Below are 24,671 nucleotides of genomic sequence, written 5' to 3'. Positions count from 1 at the left end.
CCAAACCTTTTTCCAAAGTCTGTAAACTGATGAGACATGGGTTACAATTATTTTTGGCATTTTCTTTTACTGATGTTTCTTTCAGTTTTGACAATGTAGGGCCTTGTGCAGCCCAGGAGTGGGTTTCAGCGTGCAAGTCCATCTGGCCCAGCCTTACTGTGGCTCCGTCAGCTTGGTGGGAGGGCAATCCTGGGTAACATCCTCAGCCATTCCTTCCCTTTGTTCCTGATCCCTTCCCTTGGGGCTATGATGCTTCAGGTCCACCTAGCATACTCAGATTGTGCCTTCAATTCCCTGGTCATTGAAAACACAGAAAAGTTAAAATCAAAGGCAACATGACCACGGAGGCGGCATCTGGTACGTTTCCTTCTGTTTCGTGGAGATGGTTTGTCCAAAGACTCTGATTGGTCACCATGGATTCTCCTGCTCTCGCAAATGCCTCTTCCCATGGGCTCCATGTCTATCTGAACAAACCTGCTTTAGCTCTTCACAGTTCTGCCTAAGCAACTTACTCCTCTAGCCTGGCCATCAGATTTCTCTCTAGATCATCATATAGCAAGGTGACCCTTTACAACAGGGCCTTTGTACCGTGCATAATTTTTATTTTCTATATATTATGATGTTTTGACATCTTAAAAACCCTTCTGGCTGGAGAAACTGCCCCTCCCTGGACTACCCAATTCTTAGAGACAGCAGGGCCCAGCCATTTGCAAACTAACCAATCCAGAGCCATGCCTCCTCTCTCTGGCCTGTACCCCCCCCCCCCCCCCCCCCGCAACAAGACAATATTCGTCTGCCTGAATTATCCCAGGGCCAGGTACCAGGCAGCTAGAGACCACCCTCTAGTTTAGAGCCTGCTGGAATTACTCAAATTAGCCAATCCTAAACTGTTCACCCAGCCCTGCCTCACCCATAGAAATTCCAATAAAGGCCATGGCCTTGGCCTGGGCTCCCCCTCCGCTCTTGCCCTGTCTGCCTCCTGACCACCCTGGTGTTTCCCCATGTGGCCCTACGTGGTGTGTTGTCTCCTATCTCTAGATCTGTGAGTGCGATAAACCTCATTTTCCTGAGCCGCTCCTCTGTCTCCTCTTGTGGTCACATCTGGCAGACCACTACATAAAAGAACATAGAACAGACTTGCATTTTAATTGCTAATATTTACAGCCTCATAGGAAAATTCTGACACAGAGACTTCAGCCTCTAAGCCTAGGGTACCCTAAATCCAAAATTATTTTTTGGCAAATAGTATGAAGTTTGGAGAGAAAGGGCACTTCATTGTCATGCTATGATTTTACTGCAAGTAAACAGAATCTATATTAAAATAGAGCCTAATTTTTCAGCTAATTTTTATAATGTCACCACCCTACATTCCTGGGAGAAAAGTCAAAGGGTTAAATAAATAAGCACCAATCTGAGTTCATATTTCTGGAGATTATCCATGAAGTAATAACTGAGATTACTTAAGCTCCATAAACAAAACACACAAGACCCTGGCAGCTGTGCGGCAAAACTGAAGGTGTGACCCAAACTCCCCCAGCCCCGTGGTGGCTTTGAACATGAAATCATTTCCCATACCAGATTAGTCCTGCTTCTTCACGATTATTCCTATCCTTTCTTTTGTAGGCACTGTTCAGAGCTCGTAGCAGTGGCTCCAGACCTGGAGTAATGACTTTCTCAGAATTGTACCTCAAAATACAGGATCAGGGTACCACACTTTATGCACAGCGCTGAGAATCAAGTAACAAAGAACAGCTGTCCAAAAGAGTAACACCAACCTAAAATGCAATAGCCTTTCTGCCTGTTATTCAGAATTAAGGGGGGAAATCTAATTACAAATCACACACTTTTCTAATTGGGCAATAATATGTCAATGGGATAGATTTTAGGAAAATTCCAGCTCCACCAGTTCATTCTCTGAAGCATTAGGTCAATTATAAACTTACCAACCCTCATCTTGAATAGCTGCATATTCAGAAGGAAAAAAAACTTTCTTTGAACAGCCTCTGTACATGGTCTATTAAAAACCTATTTGGTAGGAATTAATCAAGAAAGGGAAAACTCCACAGTGAATCTCAGGGCACTTTCTAAAACGGGTTTCACATGAAACCAATCCTGGTTTCTTCTCCAATTCACTCTGAAAAATGGTTCTTACAATCACAAAAGCCCACAGAGGTGAAAAACAAAAGCAACTGAAAACAACACGACCAGGTTCCGTCAGACAGGGGAGGGCCTGCTATGCAGGAGATACTCTGCTGGTGGCCTGTCACCCCTGCTACCGCCTGTCCTGTCTCTCCACAGTCCTATAACCAACCCCAGTGTCTGGATGCTGTTTTCAAGCTAATCCAATTCCCTCTTTCAGGCCTTTCTGCTCCTCACTTCTCCATCGAGGTCACCTGTGCCTCATCAAAAGAACAGGGAGACGGAGGAAAGACAGAGCACCACATACATGCAAACCCCAAAAGGGTCAAGAACTGTGCAAGAGCAAACCCCTAATCCCCAGCTGTGGAAGCCAAGAGCACAGAAGCTGCCACCCCCAACCCCTGTATCCCTCCAAAGAGGCCACAGTCTAATGGACTCTTCCTCCCCCACCCCCAGGGAAGTAGCCCTCAACCCCTTTCAAATCCACAGCACACGGATAACACGTTTAATAACAAAAAAGGATACAACCCACATCTCATGTTTTTTTTAAACCAAGAATCTCAGTAACAGAACTGTAGGGAAACAGGAATGAGCACTTATTCATTTGCATTCACTCTTAAGCGCCCACCATGGACCAGGCACTTTTCTAGGTTCTAGACAGGGTCTTTTCTTATGGAGCTCCCATGCGGGGAGATGAGGTACAGGCTGATTAATAAAGACGACCAAACTGAAGAGACAGGTTCAGAGTAATGACAACAGCCATATACAAAATACAACAGGGAGCCCGCCCCAGCAGAGGGTGGGGACGGCTACTCCAGAAGAGCATTGGAGGCAGACCTCCCCGAGGACCAAACCCCCAGTGACAGGAGCGTGGTCAGTGTGTTCCAAGCAGACAGAACAGCCAGTGCAGAAGCCCTAAGGCCGAAAGCACTTACAGGAAAACCCTTCACTACTAGGAGGTGGCCTCTGACCAGGCAGAAATCATATAAGAGTAGGAAGGGCAGCTGGGAGAGGGTGGTGGGCTTCAGGCCAGCAGGAAAGCACCAGGTGGGGCTGACATCACCCTGCAGGTTAATACTACACCTTCAATTGATGGGTAAAGAAACCAGCTCAGATTGGAAGGGGACCAAGACCGCTCGGCTGTTCAACAGCCATGACAGTCACCAGAGCTTCGGCTTCTCTGACACAGGACTGCTCATCCTGCTTCAAAGTCCAGGAACCTGCTTCCCCGGTGTCTGCCTGTCTCAGCAGACTCCAAGGGTGCAGGCACCTCCCAGCCCACAAAATGATGAAATCAGGCTGGTGGGCTCAAGCTAGCGAAGGAGGAGGAGGTGCAAGGGATCTCAGAGGCCTTCCAACCCCCACCTCACTCAGGACTTCCTTGGTTCCCTGGACAAAGGACAGAGGACAAGGTCCCCTACTTCAGCTTTTTTTTTTTTTTTTGGTCCACTGTGTTTGCTCAGCCCTGTGCCTCCCATACTAACTGCTTATTTACAACCACTTCACTGTCGGGGCTTACACACATCTGCAGGAGACCCCGATAGCCCAATGAACTGGACCATGATGGAGAAATGTCCCCAGAGCCTGTCAACATTTCCCCCAGCTACCCTACTGCCCGATGAGACTGACCATCCCAGACACCTGCCACCTGGCCTGCCACTAGAGTAGGTGACTCTGATCCACTCCAAGAATGAGCCATGGGTCATCTCAAGGACAGAGCTGTCATAGCTGTCATTCTTAGGTTCAAAGCACAAGTCAAACATTACACACACTCAAATGGGGACAGTAATAGGCTTTCACTAATCCCTACTCTGGGTGAAGTTTAGCAAATATTTTCACCACTCTATTCCAAGTTCACGCCTATGCTCTGTGGCAAGAGAGCAGGGGGCATATCTTATGGAATATGAACTTTAGTTTGGTTAGCAATCAAATTATTTATCATCTAACCTGGGACAGTCTTAGGAGTGAAGGGGGGAGCTATTAATAATTACAATGTGATAAGGGGTGTAAACGAGGATTGTTCCCAGGCCACCTGGTCTAGGTGAAAAGGATAATTTTAAAAACGGAGAGAGACTGACAACAGCTCTATTACCTCAAATAATTAGAAATGCTACCATTAATCGGATTTCATACCAAACCAAAGTATGATTTTTTTCCTCATTTTGGGAGGTCAGGGTGGGAGAGAGACTGTTACCCTGAATCACTTCCTTCCAAAATAAAAGGACACACGTACAACACACTGGAACACGGCCCAATAGGAGTCCCAGATATAGAGAACACAAACCCTTTTCTCTACAATCTAATCAAATGCTAAAATCCATCAGGCACCAGGGGACACCGCAGAGGTAAAGATTTGGCCTGAACATCAACAACAGACTGCTGAACCCGAGGAAAGAAATCCATTCTTTCCCCAGATATGATATGCTTTTGGAGGCACACTTCTTAAGGGATTTAAGGACAGGAAGGAGCATTTCTGCACAGACTAAGACACAATGACATTTAACAAGCACAAGGGTTCCATAAAGCCTTTCCCAGATTACACAAATAACCGCACACAAATAACCCGGGGAATGTGACTCCTCCTCCTGTGCCTGCCAAGGAGCTTTGCATGTGACTTTCAACATTTGATGCTGGGAATCAGACAGCCCAGCCCCCTCCATTTACTAGTTTTGTTACTTTGGGCATGAAATTTAACCTCTCTGTACCTCAGTTTCCTCAGCAGGATACAAAGAAAGTGGCTGTAATTAGCAAAGCATCTGCCCATCATGGTTATGGTAGCATTGTATCTTGTCTTTCAGGAAGTTGCCTGAAAAGGTAAGAAACTATTCAGGAAAGCCTCAGCGGGTCCTGGAGTGGTCAGAACGGCTGGGCAGAGATGAGGGTGGACATTACCTCCTGCTTCAGCAGCAGGACAGGCGGGGCAAGGCCCTCCCAACACGCCTCAACCCAAATCTTCAAATCCCCTTCAAAACCCCCACTGCCCATGGATTTTTGTGGAAACTAGTACATCATGCTGATTTACTGAGCCCAAGGGAGAGAAAACAGAGATAGTCAAGAGAACAGAGGGGAAGGCAGGAGCATGGGGCAGAAATAGGCCTGGGGAGGGGCGCTCAGGCTGGGAGGAAGCGTGGGCTGAGACTTCTGGCCACGCTCACCAGTTCCCACCAGCCACAGGGCCCAGCTGAGGCAGGGTCCCCACCGGCCACAGGGCCCGGCTGAGGCAGGGTCCCCACCAGCCACAGGGCCTGGCTGAGGCAGGGTCCCCACCAGCCACAGGGCCCAGCTGAGGCAGGGTCCCCACCGGCCACAGGGCCCAGCTGAGGCAGGGTCCCCACCGGCCACAGGGCCTGGCTGAGGCAGGGTCCCCACCAGCCACAGAGCCAGGCTGCGGCGGGGTCCCCACCGGCCACAGGGCCCGGCTGAGGCGGGGTCCCTACCGGCCACAGAGCCAGGCTGAGGCGGGGTCCCCACCGGCCGAAGGGCCCGGCTGAGGCGGGGTCCCCACCGGCCACAGGGTCCAGCTGAGTTGGGGTACCCACCAGCCACAGAGCCAGGCAGAGGCAGGAGTGGCCTTGTTTTCAGCCCAGTTCCCCAGGACTACCTCCCTGGAAGGACATTCCAGCCCTGCTCACGAACGCAGGCTCCACCATGCTTGTTATGGTTGGTCCTTCAACATTAATGTTTATGTTTGGCTCTCCCTTCCTTGAAATTCTTGCCAGGAATTCAATCTAAATATGTGAGAGTGAGGAAACAGCAACACAGTTTCATGTGTACAACCCTGGCTGAGTCTCTTTGACCTACCTGGGCCCCCATTTTTCACCTTGTCACCAATTTCTCAGAGTAAAACTCTCCTAGAGAAGTAGGCTTAGGTGACAGAAAATCAAAATAGCTAAGGCTTCCTCAGGTTCATCAAAAGCTTGTCAGTGAGAGTTCAACCTAACCAACAAAACTTTCACAGACTGTCTTTGCCAGAGCCTGACACACTCAGTAATAGCTGCCACTGGCTTGCTTTGTTCTGTCCTCTATAAAAGAAAGCCAATTCCCAGAAATCAAAGGCAATTCATTCCCTCTTCTGTGTTTGTGAAGCAGCCACTCTATGGGATTCCTTCCTGCTGCACCTCATCCTTCCTGGAAAGGAATCGTAGAAAATGTGCTGCTCCTTACAGGAAAGGAATCCCTCCCGAGCAACCGTGGGGACGAGGCAGCTGCGTGCAATTTCCCTTCAGAAGACGTCAACGTACTTTCTGGGCAGCTCTTAGCAGAAATGACCAAAATCCACTCGAGAGAGAGAGAGGGAAAATGATCCTATTTTGGCTTCCTCCACGGGACTGATTTTGTCTTTAAAATATTGTTTTATGGAAAAACAAGGACTACATTATATTTTAAAGTGGGAGAGGAAAGAGGATTGGGGATTTGCATGGGACAATAATAGAGCCATCTCTTTTCTCAGCTATTAATATTGGATACACTAAGGATTTGCATGGGGTTTTCTCAAAAACAAAATAGTTTGGGAAATTTCCATGTAGATGTAAAAGAGTAAGTTTGGAGCCTGAGCGTAAGAGAGAACAGCTTACAAAAGCCGTAAGCCAAAGACGTGCCCCACCTGGTGTTGGGGAACTAACACCAACAATCACAGGTGATCCAATCTCAACAGCAATAATTATACTTGCAACACCAACACTGCTTGTGCAGGGACAGGATGCACGCTCCTCCTCCGTATTAATCCGTAAGTAACGCATTCTGAAGGGTTTATGGGAACTGGCTCCACATCTGAAGAGTTTAAGGGATTTTACCTGAACTCAATTTAAAAAATGGGAAGGAAAGGTCAAGTAGACGTCAGAACCCTAGGCAAGTTCAGTCTAATATAATACAGAGCAGCTCTGATAAATGACAACCAGCAGCACTAACTCCAACCAAGTCCTCTGTGAGGGCATGTGGGTTCTATCAGTCTGTTCACACTGCCACAGTCTGGGTGGTTTAAACAACAGAAATTTATTATCTCCCAGTTCTGGAGGCTGCAAGTCCACGATCAAGGTGTCACCAGGGCTGGGTTCTTCTGAAGCCTCTCCCCTTGGCTTGCAGGTGGCCGCCTTCTCCTGTGTCTTCACATGGTCTTGCCTCTGTATCCCTGTGTCCAAATTTCCTTCTTATAAGGACATCAGTCATATTGGATTAGTATCCACCCCAGTGACATGATTTACCCTTAATTACCTCTTTAAAAACCCTATCTCCAAATGTAATCACATTCTGAAGTACTGCGGGTTAGGACTCCACAGACGAATTTTGGGAGGCCACAATTTAGCCCATTACACAGGTGACGGAGGAACTCACTCCCCCCCACCCTGCCCTCTAACTTTCTCTATGTTGCAGCCAGAAGGATCTTTTTTCTGATGGGTATCTTTATGCTGAGAGGCAGCAGAGTGCAGAGATTAAGAGTGGTGGTGAGTCTGGATCCAGACTGCCTGGACTCAAATCCTCACTTTGCCACATATTAGCTGTGTGACCTTGGGCAAGTATGTTAACCTGTCTGTAACTCGATTTGTTCATCTTTAAACTGGGGATAATACAGTACCAACCTCAGAATGGTTGTTGGGAGGATAAAACGAGTTAAGATGTGAAAAGCACACAGTAAGGGCTGAAAACATGTTTGCTGTTGATGATGATATCATCACCCCTGAGGTTCTGTCCCTTTTTGCCTGGGGGGCCAGCCACCCACTCTCACACTCCCAGCCCCTGCTCCTCACCCACTGGCCTGGGCCCCTGCTGATCTGGGAGGGAAGGCTAACCACCAGTGCACCTGGCTTTTACCAAGTTTTTTTTAAAAGATTGTCACTGTCTAGGGATAAAATCCTCTAAACTAAAGCAGTGCTGTGCAACAGAACTTTCTACAATGATGGAAATGTTCTATACAAATTAGGGATTTAACACTGTAATTAGCATCCCCTTCACCAAACGGAAAGTGACAGGCACAATCACAATTAGCTGAACTGACAAAATGTCCCTATTTGTTCACTCAAAAACAATAACTGAGCCACTGTGGGCCAGGGCTGGCTCAGGCACTGGGGACATATACAGTGAAGAACATGTAGGCAGGGAGACTGCCCTCATAAAGCTGACAGTCCAGCAAGTATGTAGTCAAAACAGCCTTCCCGGCAGATACCCCCAATGCTTGGCACACAGCACACACAAAAGAATTCTTGCTCTATCTCCCACTGGGCCCTTAGCCCCTCAGGGCAGATACTGGGTCACTCACCACTCTGACCCCAACATCTGTAACCCAGAGAAGCAGTATCCTGTTGCAATTCACAGCAAGGACTCTGGACTACGCTACCTATCTGGGTTTGAACTTAAACTTTGCTACTTACAGGCTGTGTGACCTTGGGAAAAAATAATAGTTCCTACCCCACAAGTTTGTTATTAGGATTAAATAAGTTAATATTTGTAAGGTACTTAGAATAGCTTCCTTCTAACAGTAAGCACTGCATAATTGTCAAGGTAAAAAAAATAAATAAACCCAGCACCTGACATATAGCAGGTCCACATTCTTTGAATAACGGGCTAAAAGTTGGTTGATGAATTGGTTTTCTGGAAGGATTTTCAGTAGCAGAGCTGAGAGGTGGGTACTCTGGACAAGGTACAGCACAAGCTAAGAGAATGGGTCAGCAAATAGACATACGATGAGGGAAAAGGCATCCTGCACTCACTGCCCAGAAACGACGGATTCGGAGAAGGTAGGAAAGCTAAGCTGGGCCCACGCCAAGGAGAGCATCGAATGCCAAAGAAGATGCCGTCTAAGGCTCTGGAGCAGAATGCAGCAGCAACTCAGCTGTGCTTTGTGAAGATGCAGCCAACAGTGTATACAGGGTGGGCTGGAATCGGGAATCACTGAGCACCTCCAGTCAAGACATGGCAACTGACCAACATTCCCCCGTCACTGACCAGACTCTTCCCTGCCTTCCCACAACTGTGATGGTGCAAGCCTAGGCTGCCAGGGGCAGAGGTGCTATTAATGGAAAGAGGGAAGGAAGCCAGCAGCGCTGACTGGGGCAGCTCCAACCATGTCGCTCTGCTGGGAAACTGCTTTCTGGAGGACTTCTTAGGGACATAGTAACACCACCTGATAATTTTCAAAGTACTTCCATAGACAATCACCCAGTTCTGAGTGTGAACTAAATTTCCCTTTGTTGTCATTTTTCAAATAGATCTTCATTCCTAGGGGGCAGTTACAAGATGGTCAATTCTCCATTCAACAGAGATAAGTATTACACATACTGCACTACCTCCATGTTACATTCCTGCTCATTTGCCCTGCTTGGACGTAGGGGAGAAAAAAAGTGAATAGGCCTTTTCTATTTTATTATCCTGAAAACGTAACTCTTGGAACATTTCATGAATAGGTTTAATTTTCCCAACTTGTAGAAGATGATACCAAAGCCCAGAGTGGTCATATGTCTTGCCCAAGGTCACACTGCTAATAAATATAAGATTGAGGGCTAGAACCCATGTTTTCTGGCTCCAATTTGAAGCTCTCCATAACATCCAGCTTCTTGCTTGCTCCTCTCTAAGGTACAGGTGTCAGCAACTCCAAATTCGAGAAACTCAGATTAAGACTAAACTAATAATGTGTAATCACTGATTAAGCATATTAAGTGCAAGAGGCTCAGTGAGGCACCAAGAGATAAAGATGTAGAAGATACTGGTTTCTGCTCTCAAAGAGCTAACGATTTAGTTAAAAAAACAAAAGTCACAAATGAATATTTACATAAGACTTGATCACTTAAGGCATTAAAAAAAAAAGACATGATAAAAGAGTGAATTTAGCAACAATCCTCATTCTCCCCATTTATCAAAGGCCTAATATGTACTAGGCACCTACATATACTATATCAGGTGACATCTACTAAGACTGTATTATCTGTATTACAGTTGAACAAATTGTGTTGCTTAATGAACACTTAGAATTCACATAAATGCCACATCTGGGTTCTGGGACACTGAGATCCCCCAGGCCCAGCCTACCATGTTAAGCCATTGATAAATCCCTCTTCCACTGTTTAAAACAGGGCAGACACCTTTCATACTGTCTTGACAGAAAGAAATGGATACTGCATAACTGGTGAAGGCTCGCTTCAACAGGAGAAATTAAAAGAAGTAGCAAATTGGGTTTATCACATAATTTCAGTCACCTCCTGACCAATAAAATGCACCAATAAAGATCTGCAAATAAATGCAATTTATCAGATAAGCAATTTTATACTCTCAAGTTTGTAATCCCCGAGTACGAGATTTCCACTCAATTACTCACGTGAATTCAATCAATTTCTAACCCAAGGTGAAGAAATAAACACTGACACAGAGGCCAAAGCTCGTGCTCTGGAACTTGTCAGACCTGGCTCAATTCTCAACTCCATCATGTCTTACCTGGGTAACCCTCAGAATGTTACCTGGCCTTTCCTGCCTCAGTTTCCCTCACCTATAACACAAGGACAGAGCCACCCTCAACACAGGGTTACTGTAAGGATCAAAGGACTGGGTATCTCTAACGTCCCTGGCACATAGCAAGCCCCTTCCCCTTCGGCCACATGCTGGGGACCTGCAGGGATGAATAAGTCCTATTGTGGCAGTAGTTCTCATGGTTTGAGAGGAACCTGAAAAGGGAGTAGGAGTGAAGGCAGTTCGGAACCCTCGGCCAGAAAAATGGAAATGTGCACAGAAACATTTCTGATCTTTGTGAAGCAGTTTATCAGTGGTCTTCAGTATCCATCAGAAACTCTTAGGGAACTTTTTAGAAATATTGATGCCTGGGTCCCACTACCAGAGATAATGATTCAAATTGGGCTAGTCCAGTTAGCTCAGCCAGTTGGAGCATGGTGTTATAACACCAAGGTCAGGGTTCAGATCCCCATACCAGGCAGCCACCAAAACAATAAACTGGCCTAGGGAGGGACTGGGCATCCGTATTTTTATAGCTGCCCAGGTGATTCAACCCTAGTGAGAGCTGAGAAACTGCTGTGTATTAACTAAAAGCACTCAGACAAAACAGAGCTAGTAGTAGGCTTACTAGAAATAATGCACATCAACAATGGTTTGAAGGAGGAAATTAGAGCATATATTCATGAAAGGCAGCAAGAGCCAGCCTATGCTCATGAAGAGGAAATCATGCCAAACTAACTTCAATCCCTTCCTTTGTGGGGTTGCACAATGACTGCCCAGTGGATCTGATACTTCGGTAGATGACACGACCTCTCCTGACACTTGTGGCCAAGTTAATCTACTGCCTTTGGTGTCAATTAGTGGATCAGCCACAACCTGGAGACCAGTCCTAGGACCTGTCCTTTCTAGCACTCAGACTAAAAGTTTTCTAAGAACTGCTAACAGGCAACAACAGGCTGCTAAACGCTGACATCCAAAAAATGAACTTCAATATGGATAAACAACAGGTTATGTGGAGACAAACCCCACGGACTCTGTCACTTGACCGTGTGTCCAATATAGCTCAACTGCATGTTTTGCTGCTGATGCCCAAATTTCATCTCCAGCCCAGACTTCCTCCCCGAGCCCCTGACTCATGACCAATTTCCTACTCAACCTCTCCACCTGAATGTGTAGTAGGCATGTCAAACTTAACACGGTCAAATATAAACTCCTGATCTTCTCCAGCCCGTTCCTCCTGCAGCCTTCACCATTTCGCTTCATGAGGACTCCATCCTGCCACTTGCTTAGGCCAAACCCATGGAGAGTGCTCGACTCTCTCTTCCTGTCACATTCCACAGTCTGTGCAACATCAAAGACCCTTGAATTCAACTACTCATCACTACCAATTCTACCACCCTGGTCAAAGCCATTATCACCTCTTACCCGAATTGCTGAGAAATCTCCTGCTGGCCTCCTTCCTTGTAACATTCTTTAGTCTATTCTCAGTACAGCAGCCAGAGTGATCTCACTAAATCCTGAGTGACCATGCCACACCTCTTCTCAAAACGTTTCAGTGGCCCCCACTTCACTGAGGATAAAGCCCAAGTCCTCTCAATGGCCACAGTCCACAAAATCTGTTCTCGTGCACGTGCCATCCCCTCCCCAGAACGTACAACTTGCTCCCTCGCCTTGTCCAAGTCTTCAGTCTTGTGTGTCTTCTCCTTGAGGCTCTCCCTGTCCACCCTACCTAAAAGTGTCAACACCCTCCTAATCCTCTCTCTCTCTCCTTCATTTTTTCTGCTTAGCACTTATACAACTATCTAATGTATTATATTTTGCTTATACTGCTTGTTCTTTCACTGAAATGTAAGCTCCATAAAGGCAGGGACTGTTACCTGTTTTGCTCACTGCTGTATCCCAAAGGCCTAGAACATTTGAACGCTGGAAAGGACAGGTCCTAGGACTAGTTTCCAAGATGTGACTGATCCACAATCCACACCGTGGGCACTGTTGGCAAACACTGTCTTTAATGGGCTAGATAATAAATATTATAGACCTTGCTGTTTGTACAGTCTCTTTTGCAACTACTCAACTCTGCTGTTACAGCCCATAGGCAATATATAAATGAATGGGCATGGCTGTGTTCCAATAAAATGTTATTTACCAAAACAGGCAGTAGGCTGGATCTGACCTGCATGTTGTTGTTTGCTAGCCTCTGGTCTACATTAACTAGCAAATACTCAAAAATATCTGTAAAATCATTGAAGAAGTTAGTTAAAACACTGCCCTGTGGTCAGATCACATCTGGAATACTATGTCTAGTTCTAGATGCCATGTTAGAATAAAGACATTTCTCTAAAAGACAAGATTTGGGCTCGGCAGTTAGCTCAGTTGGTGACAGCATGGTACTGATAACTCCAAGGTCCAGGGTTCGATCCCTGTACCCACCAGCCACACACACACACACACACACACACACACAAAAAAAAAAAAAAGTCAGGGAGCATTTGACAGGAGGAAGTCAATTTGCTCTGTGTGTTCACAAAAAATAAAAGAGGTAAAAATATGTAGAAATTGCCCAGAAAGAAAACTGTGGCTCAGTACAACATAATCCTGGCATTCTAATATGAAGTCATAAGAATCAAATATTGGATTTCCCTATTGCCCAGTGTCCTAGGGCAGGTCCTATATTGAGTATGGGCTAGACAATCTCTCCCTTTCAAGCCTGTAATTCTATGACACTAAGGAAAAAAGACAGGAGTTAGCCTGGGGAAAAGGGCAGAAAGAAACTTGCCCCACAAAGAGGCCACCACGGAAGTGGCCCTGGAACCAGGAAATAGAATAAGGAGTAAGCCAGAAACCACAGAAGAGCTACAAGTGCCCATCAAGTACAGGACTGGGGACATGGGATAAGCGAAGTCCAAAGATGGCTGGGATGAATAGGGGCGGGGGTGACCTTGCATGACTGTAGCAAAGCAGGCAGCAGGGAGGGGCAGGACAACTCAAGAGTGTCCACTTCATGCACTTCTCAGGACACACTATCCCAATCTCTGATTCTGTGACCTGAGCATGCTTGTCCCCTGCTGGGAAAGACTCGCCACCTTCTCTACCCGAGCTCCAGCAGGAGGGTCAACCCTCCCCAGCATTCTCCACCCCAAGCAGCTTATTCATACCTCTACTACAGCACACACACAACATCCTGTCATGATCCACTCCCACAGCACAGGCTTCTATTCCCCTCCCTGGGGTCAGAGGGGACCACGTGACTGAGATCTGGCCAACAGGACATGAGTGCAAATGACAGGTCTCACTTCCAAGCCTGGAAAACCCACCACACCCAACTCTCCAGCTGAATGAAGAGGATCAAGAGGAGGGCTGAGCCACAAGACGTAAAAAGTCCAGCTATCTGTTAAGTTTGTCACATAGTTCCCCACCCCAGCCAACCCAAAATGGACTATGGCAAGAGAATACATTTGTTTTTGAGTTGTTTTTTTTTTGGGGGGGGGGGGTAATTAATCCAATGAGACTGAGAGCTTGTTTTCTTCAGCGCCTAGCATTATTTACCTAATACAATGATGGCTTCCCCCACTAGATTGTGTAAGCTCTGAAAATAGGAATGTTATTTTATGTTTATGGATTTGGACCTGGCAACAAAGAAGGCACCCAAGTGTTTGCTGAGTGAATAACCTAAACCACAGAAGAGTCTAATAGTTGACCTTGGCCTCCCAGACATTGTGCCCTCAAGGAGATTGGACTCTAATGGCTGAGAAAAATCTGAGAAAAGTGGTTCCCAGACCTTAGCATCTGACTCACCCAGGAAGCATGTTAAAAACTCAGATTTCAGGATGCCACCACCTCTCCAGCCCCGAGAGATTACGATTCTGTGGGTAAGGAATGCGACTCTAAAATTTAACCTTAATTGTTAACCTGTGTAGGAAATAAATAAATCGTGCCAATATACAAATGAAAATGTTAAGTAAGAAGACAAAGGTAAGCCAGCTATCTTTTCATATTTACTCACTGCACGCTATCTGCCAGACACTATTCTAAACAGCGACCAGTGTTTTTAGTTCATTCAATGCTCTCTCTAACCCTATGAGGTGGGTACAATTGTTATCCCCATCTTACAAATAAGGAAACTTGCCCATGGTTAGGAAAGCAGGAGAGTTCAGACTGATACCCAGGCAATCTAGCTCCACTGGGGCACTGCCCCCCTTTGTACCCAGCCTGGATTAGGGCCCAGTGTTGGAATCACTTTGCCTCTGGCCATGGCACTGGAAGGCGACACAGGCACCGGCTTGCTTTCCCATTTACTCCTACAATACTTGTAACGCAGTGGCTCACTCAGAGGTTGCACCTTTCATCAGTCAGGGCCCCAATCCTGGCTCTGATGTCCCTTCACAGGCAGAACTGTTCAAAGATGTGCCTTATCAGAAAAGTCCAGCTGTGTGAGAAATGATGAAAGCCACACGAAAGAATTTCGGTTTGCTCTTGAAAGCTACAAGGAGGCAAGAGAGGTTTCTGAGCAGGAGGAGGGCATGGATTTGTATCATGGGAAGATCTTCCTTCCACTGGGAGGAAGAGAAGCCAAGAGTGAGCTGAAGACAGAGCCGGGGTGGGGAGGAACACAAGCTCCAGGAGGGCGGGGATCTCTTCCCGGAGCATCCCAAGCACTGGCATTAAGGAAACATTTGCTGAATTAATGAATGAATGACTCCAAGGGGCATTTCTAAAGTTGAATCAATAGGATTTGATGTCAGTAGATGAAGGTGAAGGATGACTGACAGGTTTGTGCCTTAAGAACTGGATGGATAATGCTGCCAAAAATCCACACAGCAATTCAGCATACAGAAGAGAGGGGGAAAACATGCTTCAGATGCATGCACACCTAAAGAGCATACCCATTCACTGACATGACTCTGAAAGGTCTGCTGGATATAGTCAGCATATTCATTTATTCATTTGATCAACCAACATTTACCTAAGTGCCCCGCACACAGGCGCTGATCACTGCTGGCCCCCACCTGCTACAGGGCACACCCACAGCATATTCTGATTATTTAGGTGGCACCCCAGCTGTGGCACTGCCAACTCCTAACTATGAGACTCCTGAAAAGTTGCCCTACCTCTCTGGACCCTGATGCCCTCATTTGTGAAGGATGACAATGCCTGCCTCATAGACTGTTTCAGGATTAAGTGACATACTACATGTGAAACAGCAAAATTCTGAGGAAGCATGCAACAGGTGTCAGTGACTATATTATTATTAGCTAAATGGATCCATCTGATCCGTGTGTCTCAATGTGTAGTCTGAGGACTAAATGCTGCCTGAGTGTCCTGAAATAAATGTCAAAAGGCAGATTCCCAGGACCCATCCAGACCTACTAGTATCAGAATACCTGGGAGGTGGAGAGAAGGGCTTTTTTAACAGCATACCATAAAATACATATTGCTAAAACAGGTAAATATGACCTTTAACATCTAGAGAAAATATTATGCTAACCCACTGCTGATTTCCATTTTCAGTTATCTTTATGTATACACATAATAAAAATATCTTAAAAGGATTAGTCTTTAGATGGGTCTAAAACTTATTTTCCTACCTCCAGAGGGTAGCAATTTACCTTTCTCCCCACAAACCTCCTGGCACTCCCTACATATTATAAATAAATGAATAAATGCTAATTATGAAGGCTGTAAGAGGTTGGAACCCTGTCTTCAGGCATCCCCTGGACATAACGTCCTCTGCTTTCCTGAGTCATTAACTCTGGACTGGGTGAGGTGCATTAACTATCACCTCTGGAGAGATTCACTTGCATGTAGCCACATGGAATTTGCAAGACTGAGGACAGGACCTGAGCCTATCCAATTCCTAAGCCCAGATCTTCCTACTGCACTAATGACATCCACTTTTACACTGTCTGATCAACAAAGAAAGTCAAGGAAAAGACTTGAGGGGGGTTAGACCTCATACAAAGAGGAAACGCCTGGAGGCATCCTCAAGGTGAGAGACAGGGTTCCCTGGCCCCATGGAAAAATTACATGTGAGACTTAGGAGGAAAGCTCACATTGTACACAGTGCCCTGGGCTCCACACCCCAGTGACAGCTAAGCAGATGCAGCCTGGAAGATAGGCCTCAAGGAGAGTAGAGAGTTTGGGGTCACCTAGAAAACTAAGAAAGACAAATTTTCCACTTGACACATCAGAATGGACACTAGTTAACACCTCTCCCATTGACTATATATATTGATAAATGACAAAAAAATAAAAAACTAGAGGAGACAAATTTATAAAATTTTGTAGTGTTTATTTTAATGTAGGGAATTAGTAAATCTGAATACATCCTTGGGGTGTTCTACATCTCATTTGGGGCTGTAGTTATTCTATAAAATTGCCAAAACTCACTTAACTGATTGCTTAAGGAGTACTGGCGCAGGCCAAAGAGCGAGCCTGGAAAGCTAACCCAACTCCATCTGCAATATTTGGATTTCCGACTGTTAATGAAGAATAATAACAAAGAGATTCATGTAAGAGGTATTCCAAAAATGGTGCAAAAAAATCATAACTCAAAATTAAACGTTTCTATGCACTATGGGTTTCACACAGCCAACCTCTCTAAACCATGAGTGTCCTCAGCAGTTTGTGTTTCTAGCCACATGACAACAGCTTTCTCTAAGTCAAGTCTCCCAAGGGTCTGTCTTGTCACTAATGGCAGTTTCCACAACAGCACAGGTTTTGCAAGACAACATTTCATCAACTGAGACCCTTGAGCCAGCAACAGATGAGTAAGGACTTAACCACTCTCTTTTGGGCCAAATGCATCTGGCCCAAGGATCCCCCTTAATGCCCACATGTGGGGAAAGGTCTTTCGCTGTAACCTCCTACATGCTGCTAACCCCAGATCTCCTGGGGATGAGGCGTGGCCAGAAGAATGCACACAGCACACTCAAAGAGCTGGCTGGGCAGCAGCGGACAGCAGGGACATCACCAGGGGGCAGCAAGGGAGCGGGACAATCCCTAAGGGTCTCAGGGACTTGGTCAATCTCATGCCCTGCTGGACTCGGTTCATAAGCTACACCATGTATTTCCAATAACAGGGGAGAAGAAGAAATATTCAATAAACAATGATAGGAAAATGAGCTGTTTTGGGAAAAAACAGCCTATCTTACATCAAATACTAAAAGAAATTCCAGCTGCCATCGTTGTTAGAAATGAAAGAAGAAAATAGCTGAAAGAAAATGCTTATGGAGATTTAGGTGATCCAGGGATTTAAAAAAGATACGTTAAGAACTAAAGCAATAGGAGCAACCAAAAAGAAAAGATCAATATAATTAATGATTTGTAAATTTAAAACTTCTGAACAAAATTAAAAGAAGTGAAAATCTGAAAAGTACTGTTGAGCACTATTACAAGTCATTTCAAAAACATAAATGCCTCATAGAAAAAGATACAAAAAATCTATTAATAGACAATTTAAAGAAATACAAATATATGGTAAGTTGGCCTTTAAAAAGATCAATTAAAATAAGCAAATTCAGAATAAAACTGTTACTAATTTACAACCCATTGACTTGAAATTTTTTTTTTAATTCAGTATTCAAAATTGACAACGAGATAACCACACAAACCACTATGAAGAGGGCAAACTGGTCCGATCCTGTTGGAAAACAATTTGACCTTCTACCAATTATTCTACTTATGGGAATATAGAAAAAGGAAAGATGCATCAAAATATATGGGGGGATATGCATTACACCATTATCAGAAATAAACTGTTCATCGATAGTGAAAGACTGCATAAATTACAATCATTAACTAGCATGTCTTCAAGATTACTTAATGCCATAAATATTAACTACATAAAATTAAGCCAAGAAGGAACTGAGATTCAAAACTATTTACAGTTTTAAAGAAAAGATGTATATGTGCTTGCACAAATGTGTGCATAATTTTAGGGGAAAGACTAAGAAACAACCAAAATATCAGCAGGTATACCTGGCTAAAAGAAATAACCCATCCTTATTCCTTTCCTCGGTTTCTACAGTTTTAAATTTCTTGCAGAAATAGAAAAAAATACAGATTTTTAAAATCTGCAACAATTATCAACAGCCATAATGTATGACCCACGTCCATCTTGTGCTATGGATACGCCAAAATCCCAGGAACATACTTTGTATAAAAGTCAGTAAGCTGGTTATTGGCATCGTTTGGGTAGGCAACTACCAGGTCAAAAGTTTAGAAAGCAGATGAAATTTGAGAAGTAAAGCAAACGCCCAATGAGAAGGTGAAAAAGCAGTTTCTCTCTACAAAGGTGGGCCTTGTCTCTGGCAGCCACTTCTTGGCTAGGCTCATTTCAGCTTTCCTGCTTGCAGTGAGAGGGATATATATACAAAGAAATCACTAAGGGGCTTCAGGCCCCTTAAAATCCAAAGAACTGCAGAAGGTAAGTATAGAATGGTCATCACTGGTCACAACTGACTTCACGAAGTCACACCTCTCTTTTAAAAGCATAATACTGGAAATAACAATGGCAGCTTGAAGCAGGGAGCTCCCTCCACATTAAAAGAGAATCACTGGAGCACTTGTTGAACACCCCCCTCCAACCCCCCAAGTTTCTAATTGTTACAGAATGGGTCTGGAGTGGATGCTGGAGAATTTGTACCTCTTAACAAGCTCCCAGGTGAACCTGAGGCTTCTGGGTTGAGTGTCATACTTTGAAAATACCTAAAGCATGGTAATAGACGTTTCACGTGCATCATCCCCAGCAGCAGGAACTTTTAGGAACTTCCCTTGAGAAACTCCAGCCAGCAAAGAAAAGGGTGTTTGGAACCACCTTCTCCATGCATTTAAGAACAATAACCCCAAGGAAAGCAGATCAGTACAGCAGCTCTGAACACAGGCTGGGAGCCAGACTGCCCACGTTCGGTTCCTACTCCACCACTTACTAGCTGCCTGATCTTGAGCAATTTATTCAACCCTCTCAGCTTGAGTGTCTTCAGGTGTAAAACAAAGATAATCGCTCCCTCCCCTCCAGCAGGGAAACCAGAAATGGGCACTCAGGCAAGTCTTCAATGAAAGTCCACCATCCCATTTCCCTAGGACTACATTTTGAAAATCCATAAACAGAAAGTGCATCAAGAGCTCCTTGCCCTGCCTTAAGTCAAGGAAGCAGTTTGCCTATTTCAAGTTATCTACAGTAAGCACAGCTATATTCCTTCCTCCTCCATGCCCCGCTTTCCTTAAGAGAAGGGCCGCCAAATAGGCAAGAGATTCCTACATACAATGAATTTACCACAATTAAAACAAGAGTAAGTGACTCCTTCCTTAGGATCCCCTAGATTTTCCCATTAGAAAAAAAAAGGAAATATCAGAATATGTGGGAAAGATGAAAGGGCAGAATTCAAGGAACAAAAGATCTAATAATCAACCAACCGTGATTAAGGCCCACCTCGTTAGTAGTCCAGGCTACTAGACGGAAACCTTTAGTTAAGAGCATCACCTCTCTGAGCCTTTCTTCATCTGTGTCTTCCCCAAAAGGGGTAGGGGCTGGGGACCCTCCCAGCTCAGGCACCCTTCAGTGTCAGAACCAGCTGCATCAGGACCATGACGGCCTCTCTCAAGGCTAGAAATCCCAATGAGATCCCACAGGTTTTAGGGGCCCCACTCCCAGAGTAGTCCTCAAAGGTGTAAGTGAAAATACTCGGAATAAGGAAAGGGACCGCCAAAGACCATTGTCCAGTCGTGGCTACGTATGTCCCAGTCAAAAGCAAAACGTGGAAGAACATCTTGTTCAAGTACAGAGTCTCCGATCATAAATAAAATATAACAACAAAGTGTTATTTTACCCACATGAAATCTGCCATAACTAGGTACCACGACACTTAGGGAGAGACAGAGAGGCGGGGTCACAGAGACACACAGCCGGAGCCCGGTGGCTTTGGAGCGAGCTGTCTCATAAGGAGTACCCAAAGAGGTGGGGACACTATTGGAAGATGGTCCTGGTCCAGGACACTACTTAGGATTTGGCTGAGATCAGATCAGATAAAGGAAGTCGTTCATCACAGGCTTGCTTAAAAAGAAAGAAAAAGACACAGTTTTAGTTCAGGATGACCGCGAATGTGAGCGGTAGGTGGGAAGCCAGATAGAGGCGGGCGGGGGTGGGGAGTCCGAGGCCGCTCCCCCGCTGGGCACTGAGTCCCCCTTCTCGGAGCCCTGGTCCTCTGCCTCCCCTTCTCCGCTCCCCCTCCTCCGCCCAGGCACTGCAGGCAGGCGGGGCCTCGAGCCGCAAGGCAGGGGACCCTGCGCCCCTGCCACCAGGTCCCCGGGCCCCCCTCCCCGACGCGCAGGGGCGCAGACTGGGACCACGCGGCAGGCGTGGGCGTCCCCACCGGCTGCAGGAAACGCCGGCGTGGACCGCGGGGCACCGGCAAGCGCTGCTCTCGCCGCCGTTCACAAAAGCCGCGGGCCCGGGGAGGGCGCGTGCGCGGGGCTCGGCGTGGGCGGCGGGGGCCCGGCGGGGCAGGGACCGGGGCGCTCACCAGAAGAACACACGCGAGCAGAGGTTCGCGTCCTGCAGCGGGTTGGGCTTCACCTCCGGGTACACGGGCAGCATCGTGCTGGCCGAGCGGGGATCGCGCTGCTGGGGCGGCAGTGGCCGCTCACGCTGCTCCTGGAGCCCCAACCGAGGATGCTGGAGCCCCGACCGCTGCGCCCGGCGGGAGCCCGAGGAGCAGCCGCTTCCGGGAGCGGGGCGCCGGCGGCACGCCCCGTCTCCGCCTCCCAGGCCGCGCCGCCTCGGGGGCGCCCGCTACGCGGTCGCCTGGAGCCCGGGAGCGGCGCGACGCGTGCGAGCGCGGCCGGGGGCGGCGGGGCGGCGCGGCTGGAGGAGACGGAGCGAGCCTGGCGCCGCTGCACCGAGGGGTCGAGCGGGCCACGCGGCGTGTGGAGCAGCCCACGTGCTCGGCCCGACCGCAACTCAGTCCAAGTTCAAGATCAGAGCTCGCCCCGACCCTGAAGTCGGAGGCGGGGCGGGGGGCGGCGCCGGCTGTGCCCGCCCCGGCTGCTCAGAAACGCCCCCTTGGCTGGCGGTGTTGGAAGACCCAGAGACAGCGGCCAGGCGGCTGTGGCACCCCGGCCCCTGGGCGCGTTGCCCTCATCAGGACCAGACGAGGGTGCTGTGGGAGATTCTCCAACCTGCGGGCCAGGCATCTGACCTCGGGCCACAGCGGGGTTTTGCACATTACCTTTGTAGAGCTGCAAGTCCTAAAGAAGGGCAGGTCACATGAGATTAGAAGAACTCAGAGGACTCTGGACGGTGAATGAATGCTGTTTTACGGGCGGGCTTTTGGCATGTCACCTGTTGCACTGTATAGTGGCCCTCTGTGAGCTTTTCTGCTACTCGTTTTGATTAGGAAAAGGAGGTAAGAGGACAGAGAGACTGCCTTATGATTTCTTTCATCGCGCTCTAGAGCCTTATAGAATAAGGCGGGCACACGGAGTATAAGGTATGCCACAGAACACCAGTCATGCGTATTTATGGGCACCTTCCCTCACTTTTAATTCTAACAATGCCCTATCCAAGAAGGTTATCCTTATTTTACAGATGAGGAAGATGAGGCTGAGAGACGACTTGTCCAAGGTCTTGAGAGTCAGAAAATGATGAAAGCTGATTTGTGCTCAGGTGTGAGTCTGAGCATGGTCTGTCTCACTGGTGAGTGGTCAGTGTGCATCAAGTGCCCCGAATGCACTACTTGAATGTCTGAATGATTGTAGGAATTAATCAACAAAATCTTGTTCTAAGCTTCTGGACTCCCACTCATAAGTCTTCAGTTATTTTGTGTGGCCACCTTGCCAGTTCAGCAGCTTCTCTTCCCTTCAACCTTGAATGAAGAAGGAACAAAGGTTACAAGTTCATTTTATTATACTTTGATCATTTCCACGGACATTTGCTAAAACTATCTTATTAAAATGACTTTTTAAATAAAGCCTTACTGTATAAAAACATTTATTTAAAAGTCAAGCACATAAGAATAATTCGGCAAAATGTTGATGATTTGGGGAGCCGAATGATGGGTGATGGGGGTTTATTATACTATTTTCTTGATATTTCATGCATGTTTGAGAATTTCTATCACAAAAGGGAAGACAGTATTTTAATTGGAATATTGTAAGAAAACTATGATCCTTCAATTACCTACCTTTCTGTGTTAGCTCTTTCTCAGGCAATGCAATCTATAAACCAGAATAGTCAGCCCTCACCCAATTTACAGTGCTCTTTGAAACTCCCTAAATTTTCTAGTCCAGTAAATGTTCAGCTACCAGTTCTACTTCAAAGCTGAAGAATTTATTTGCTAAAGGTAGAAGTCTAGGGACTTCCCTGTCAGATGGCTCTCTCTTTCCCCACAACTATGTCAGAACTGTAATTAGCAGTCTCCAAACTGCCAAAGCACTTAGGCCCTTCAACTTCTGCTGAGACTTTTTTTTTTTCTTTTTAAACTAAGATCTTTTGAAACTTCTTGACATTCTTTTCTGAACACTAACTAATGTGGTATTTGGAGGAGATACTTGAAAACCAGCATCTAGTTGTAGAGAGAGGACTGACTGTGGAACCAGGGACCAGGGCTCTAGACTTTCCACCTGTTACCTAAGCTTTCTGACCCTTATTTTTCTCAGGTCTAAAATGGGGATGGGGGCCGGCTGGTTAGCTTAGTTGTTTAGAGCATGGTGCTGATAACACCAAGGTCCGGGATTCGATCCCTGTACCGGCCAGCTGCCAAAAAGTAAAGTAAAATAAAATAAAATGGAGATCAGAATACCTACTCTGCCCACTTCTCATGGTTACTGTGAGCCTACTTGTGAATGCACTCTGAAGGCAATAAACATGTAAAAGGGTTCTTTCCCCAATTCATTCAAGAAACATTTAATGAATACTTTCTGGGTACTTGACAACTAAGCCAGGCACTGAGCTTGAAAAGATAGGGGAAGACATGGCAAGAAAGGCCTCTATCTACATTCGTTTACTGACCTTAAATAGTTCGATACTGTAAATGACAGACAGACAATAACAAGCATTGGAGAAGAAGTGGTGAAATTGGAACCCTCACAGATTGCTGATAGGAATGTAAAATACTACAGACATTGTGGAAAACAGTTAAAAAGTTGAACAAAGAGTTATCATGTGACCCAGCAATTCCACTCCGAGGTTTATATCGAAGAGAAATGAAAACGTACGTCCACACAAAAACTTGCACACAAATGTCATAGCAGCATTATTCATAAAAGCCAAAAAGGAAAAATGTCCATCAACTGATGAATGGATAAATAAAATGTGCTGTATCCATACAATGGAATATCATTTGGCATTTCATAAAAAGTAATGAAATACAGTTGCATATTACAGCAAGGCTGAATACTGACAATACTATGCTAAATAAATGAAGCCAGTCACAAAATACCACATATCATATGATTCCATTCATGTGAAACGTACAGAATAGGCAAATCTATAGAGATAGAAAGCGGCTTTGTGCTTCCTAGGGGAGGAGTTGGGGAGCATGGAGAGTGGCTGCTAGTGGGTACAGGGCTTCTTTTGAAGGTGATGGAAATGTTCTAAAATTAAATTGTGATGTTGGTTACACAACCCTGTGAATATTTTTTTTAAGAAAAAAACAAATCGAGTGAATTATATCTCTAAAACTTAACATTTTTTAAAGGTTCAGTAAATTTTATTTATTTATGTTACACCTAGTATATGCCATATGAAGACATGCAGATTAATAAACATGGTTTTGGTCCTTGAGTTGCTCACAATGTAGAAATTCTGATTCATTTGGTCTGGGGTGGGGCCTGAGCATTGGGATTTTTTTAATAAAGCTTCTGGATGATTCTAATGAGCAGCCAAGGTTGAGAAGCACTAGGCCAGGTAGAGAGAATTACGGGTGCACAATAATCATCATAGAGTATGCGTGTTATAAATGAATGCATGAAATGCTGGAGAACACCAATAAGGAAGCATTTCTACTTAGAAGGGGGTGATCCAGGATGTTAGGGGAAATGTCTAAAATAGGGCTTGAAGAGTCAGAACATCACCAGGTAGTCATGGTTCAGCAAGGGCAGGA

General features: G+C 45.9%; 1 protein-coding gene across 1 annotated transcript in view; it reads right to left on the bottom strand.

Moving 5' to 3' along the window:
- The window catches only part of ABCC4 (ATP binding cassette subfamily C member 4 (PEL blood group)), a 248,960-nt gene extending 227,403 nt beyond the window's left edge, over positions 1–21,557 (bottom strand). The window contains exon 1 of the mRNA XM_063102130.1: positions 21,093–21,557. Coding sequence (XP_062958200.1) covers positions 21,093–21,166 — 74 coding nt within the window. The 5' untranslated portion in view covers positions 21,167–21,557. The remainder of the gene's footprint in view (positions 1–21,092) is intronic.
- Positions 21,558–24,671: the final 3,114 nt, after the last annotated feature.

The sequence above is a fragment of the Cynocephalus volans genome, chromosome 7 (assembly GCF_027409185.1).
Source record: "Cynocephalus volans isolate mCynVol1 chromosome 7, mCynVol1.pri, whole genome shotgun sequence".
Taxonomy (NCBI): Eukaryota; Metazoa; Chordata; class Mammalia; order Dermoptera; family Cynocephalidae; genus Cynocephalus; species Cynocephalus volans.
This window is presented reverse-complemented; position numbering and strand designations above follow the sequence as displayed.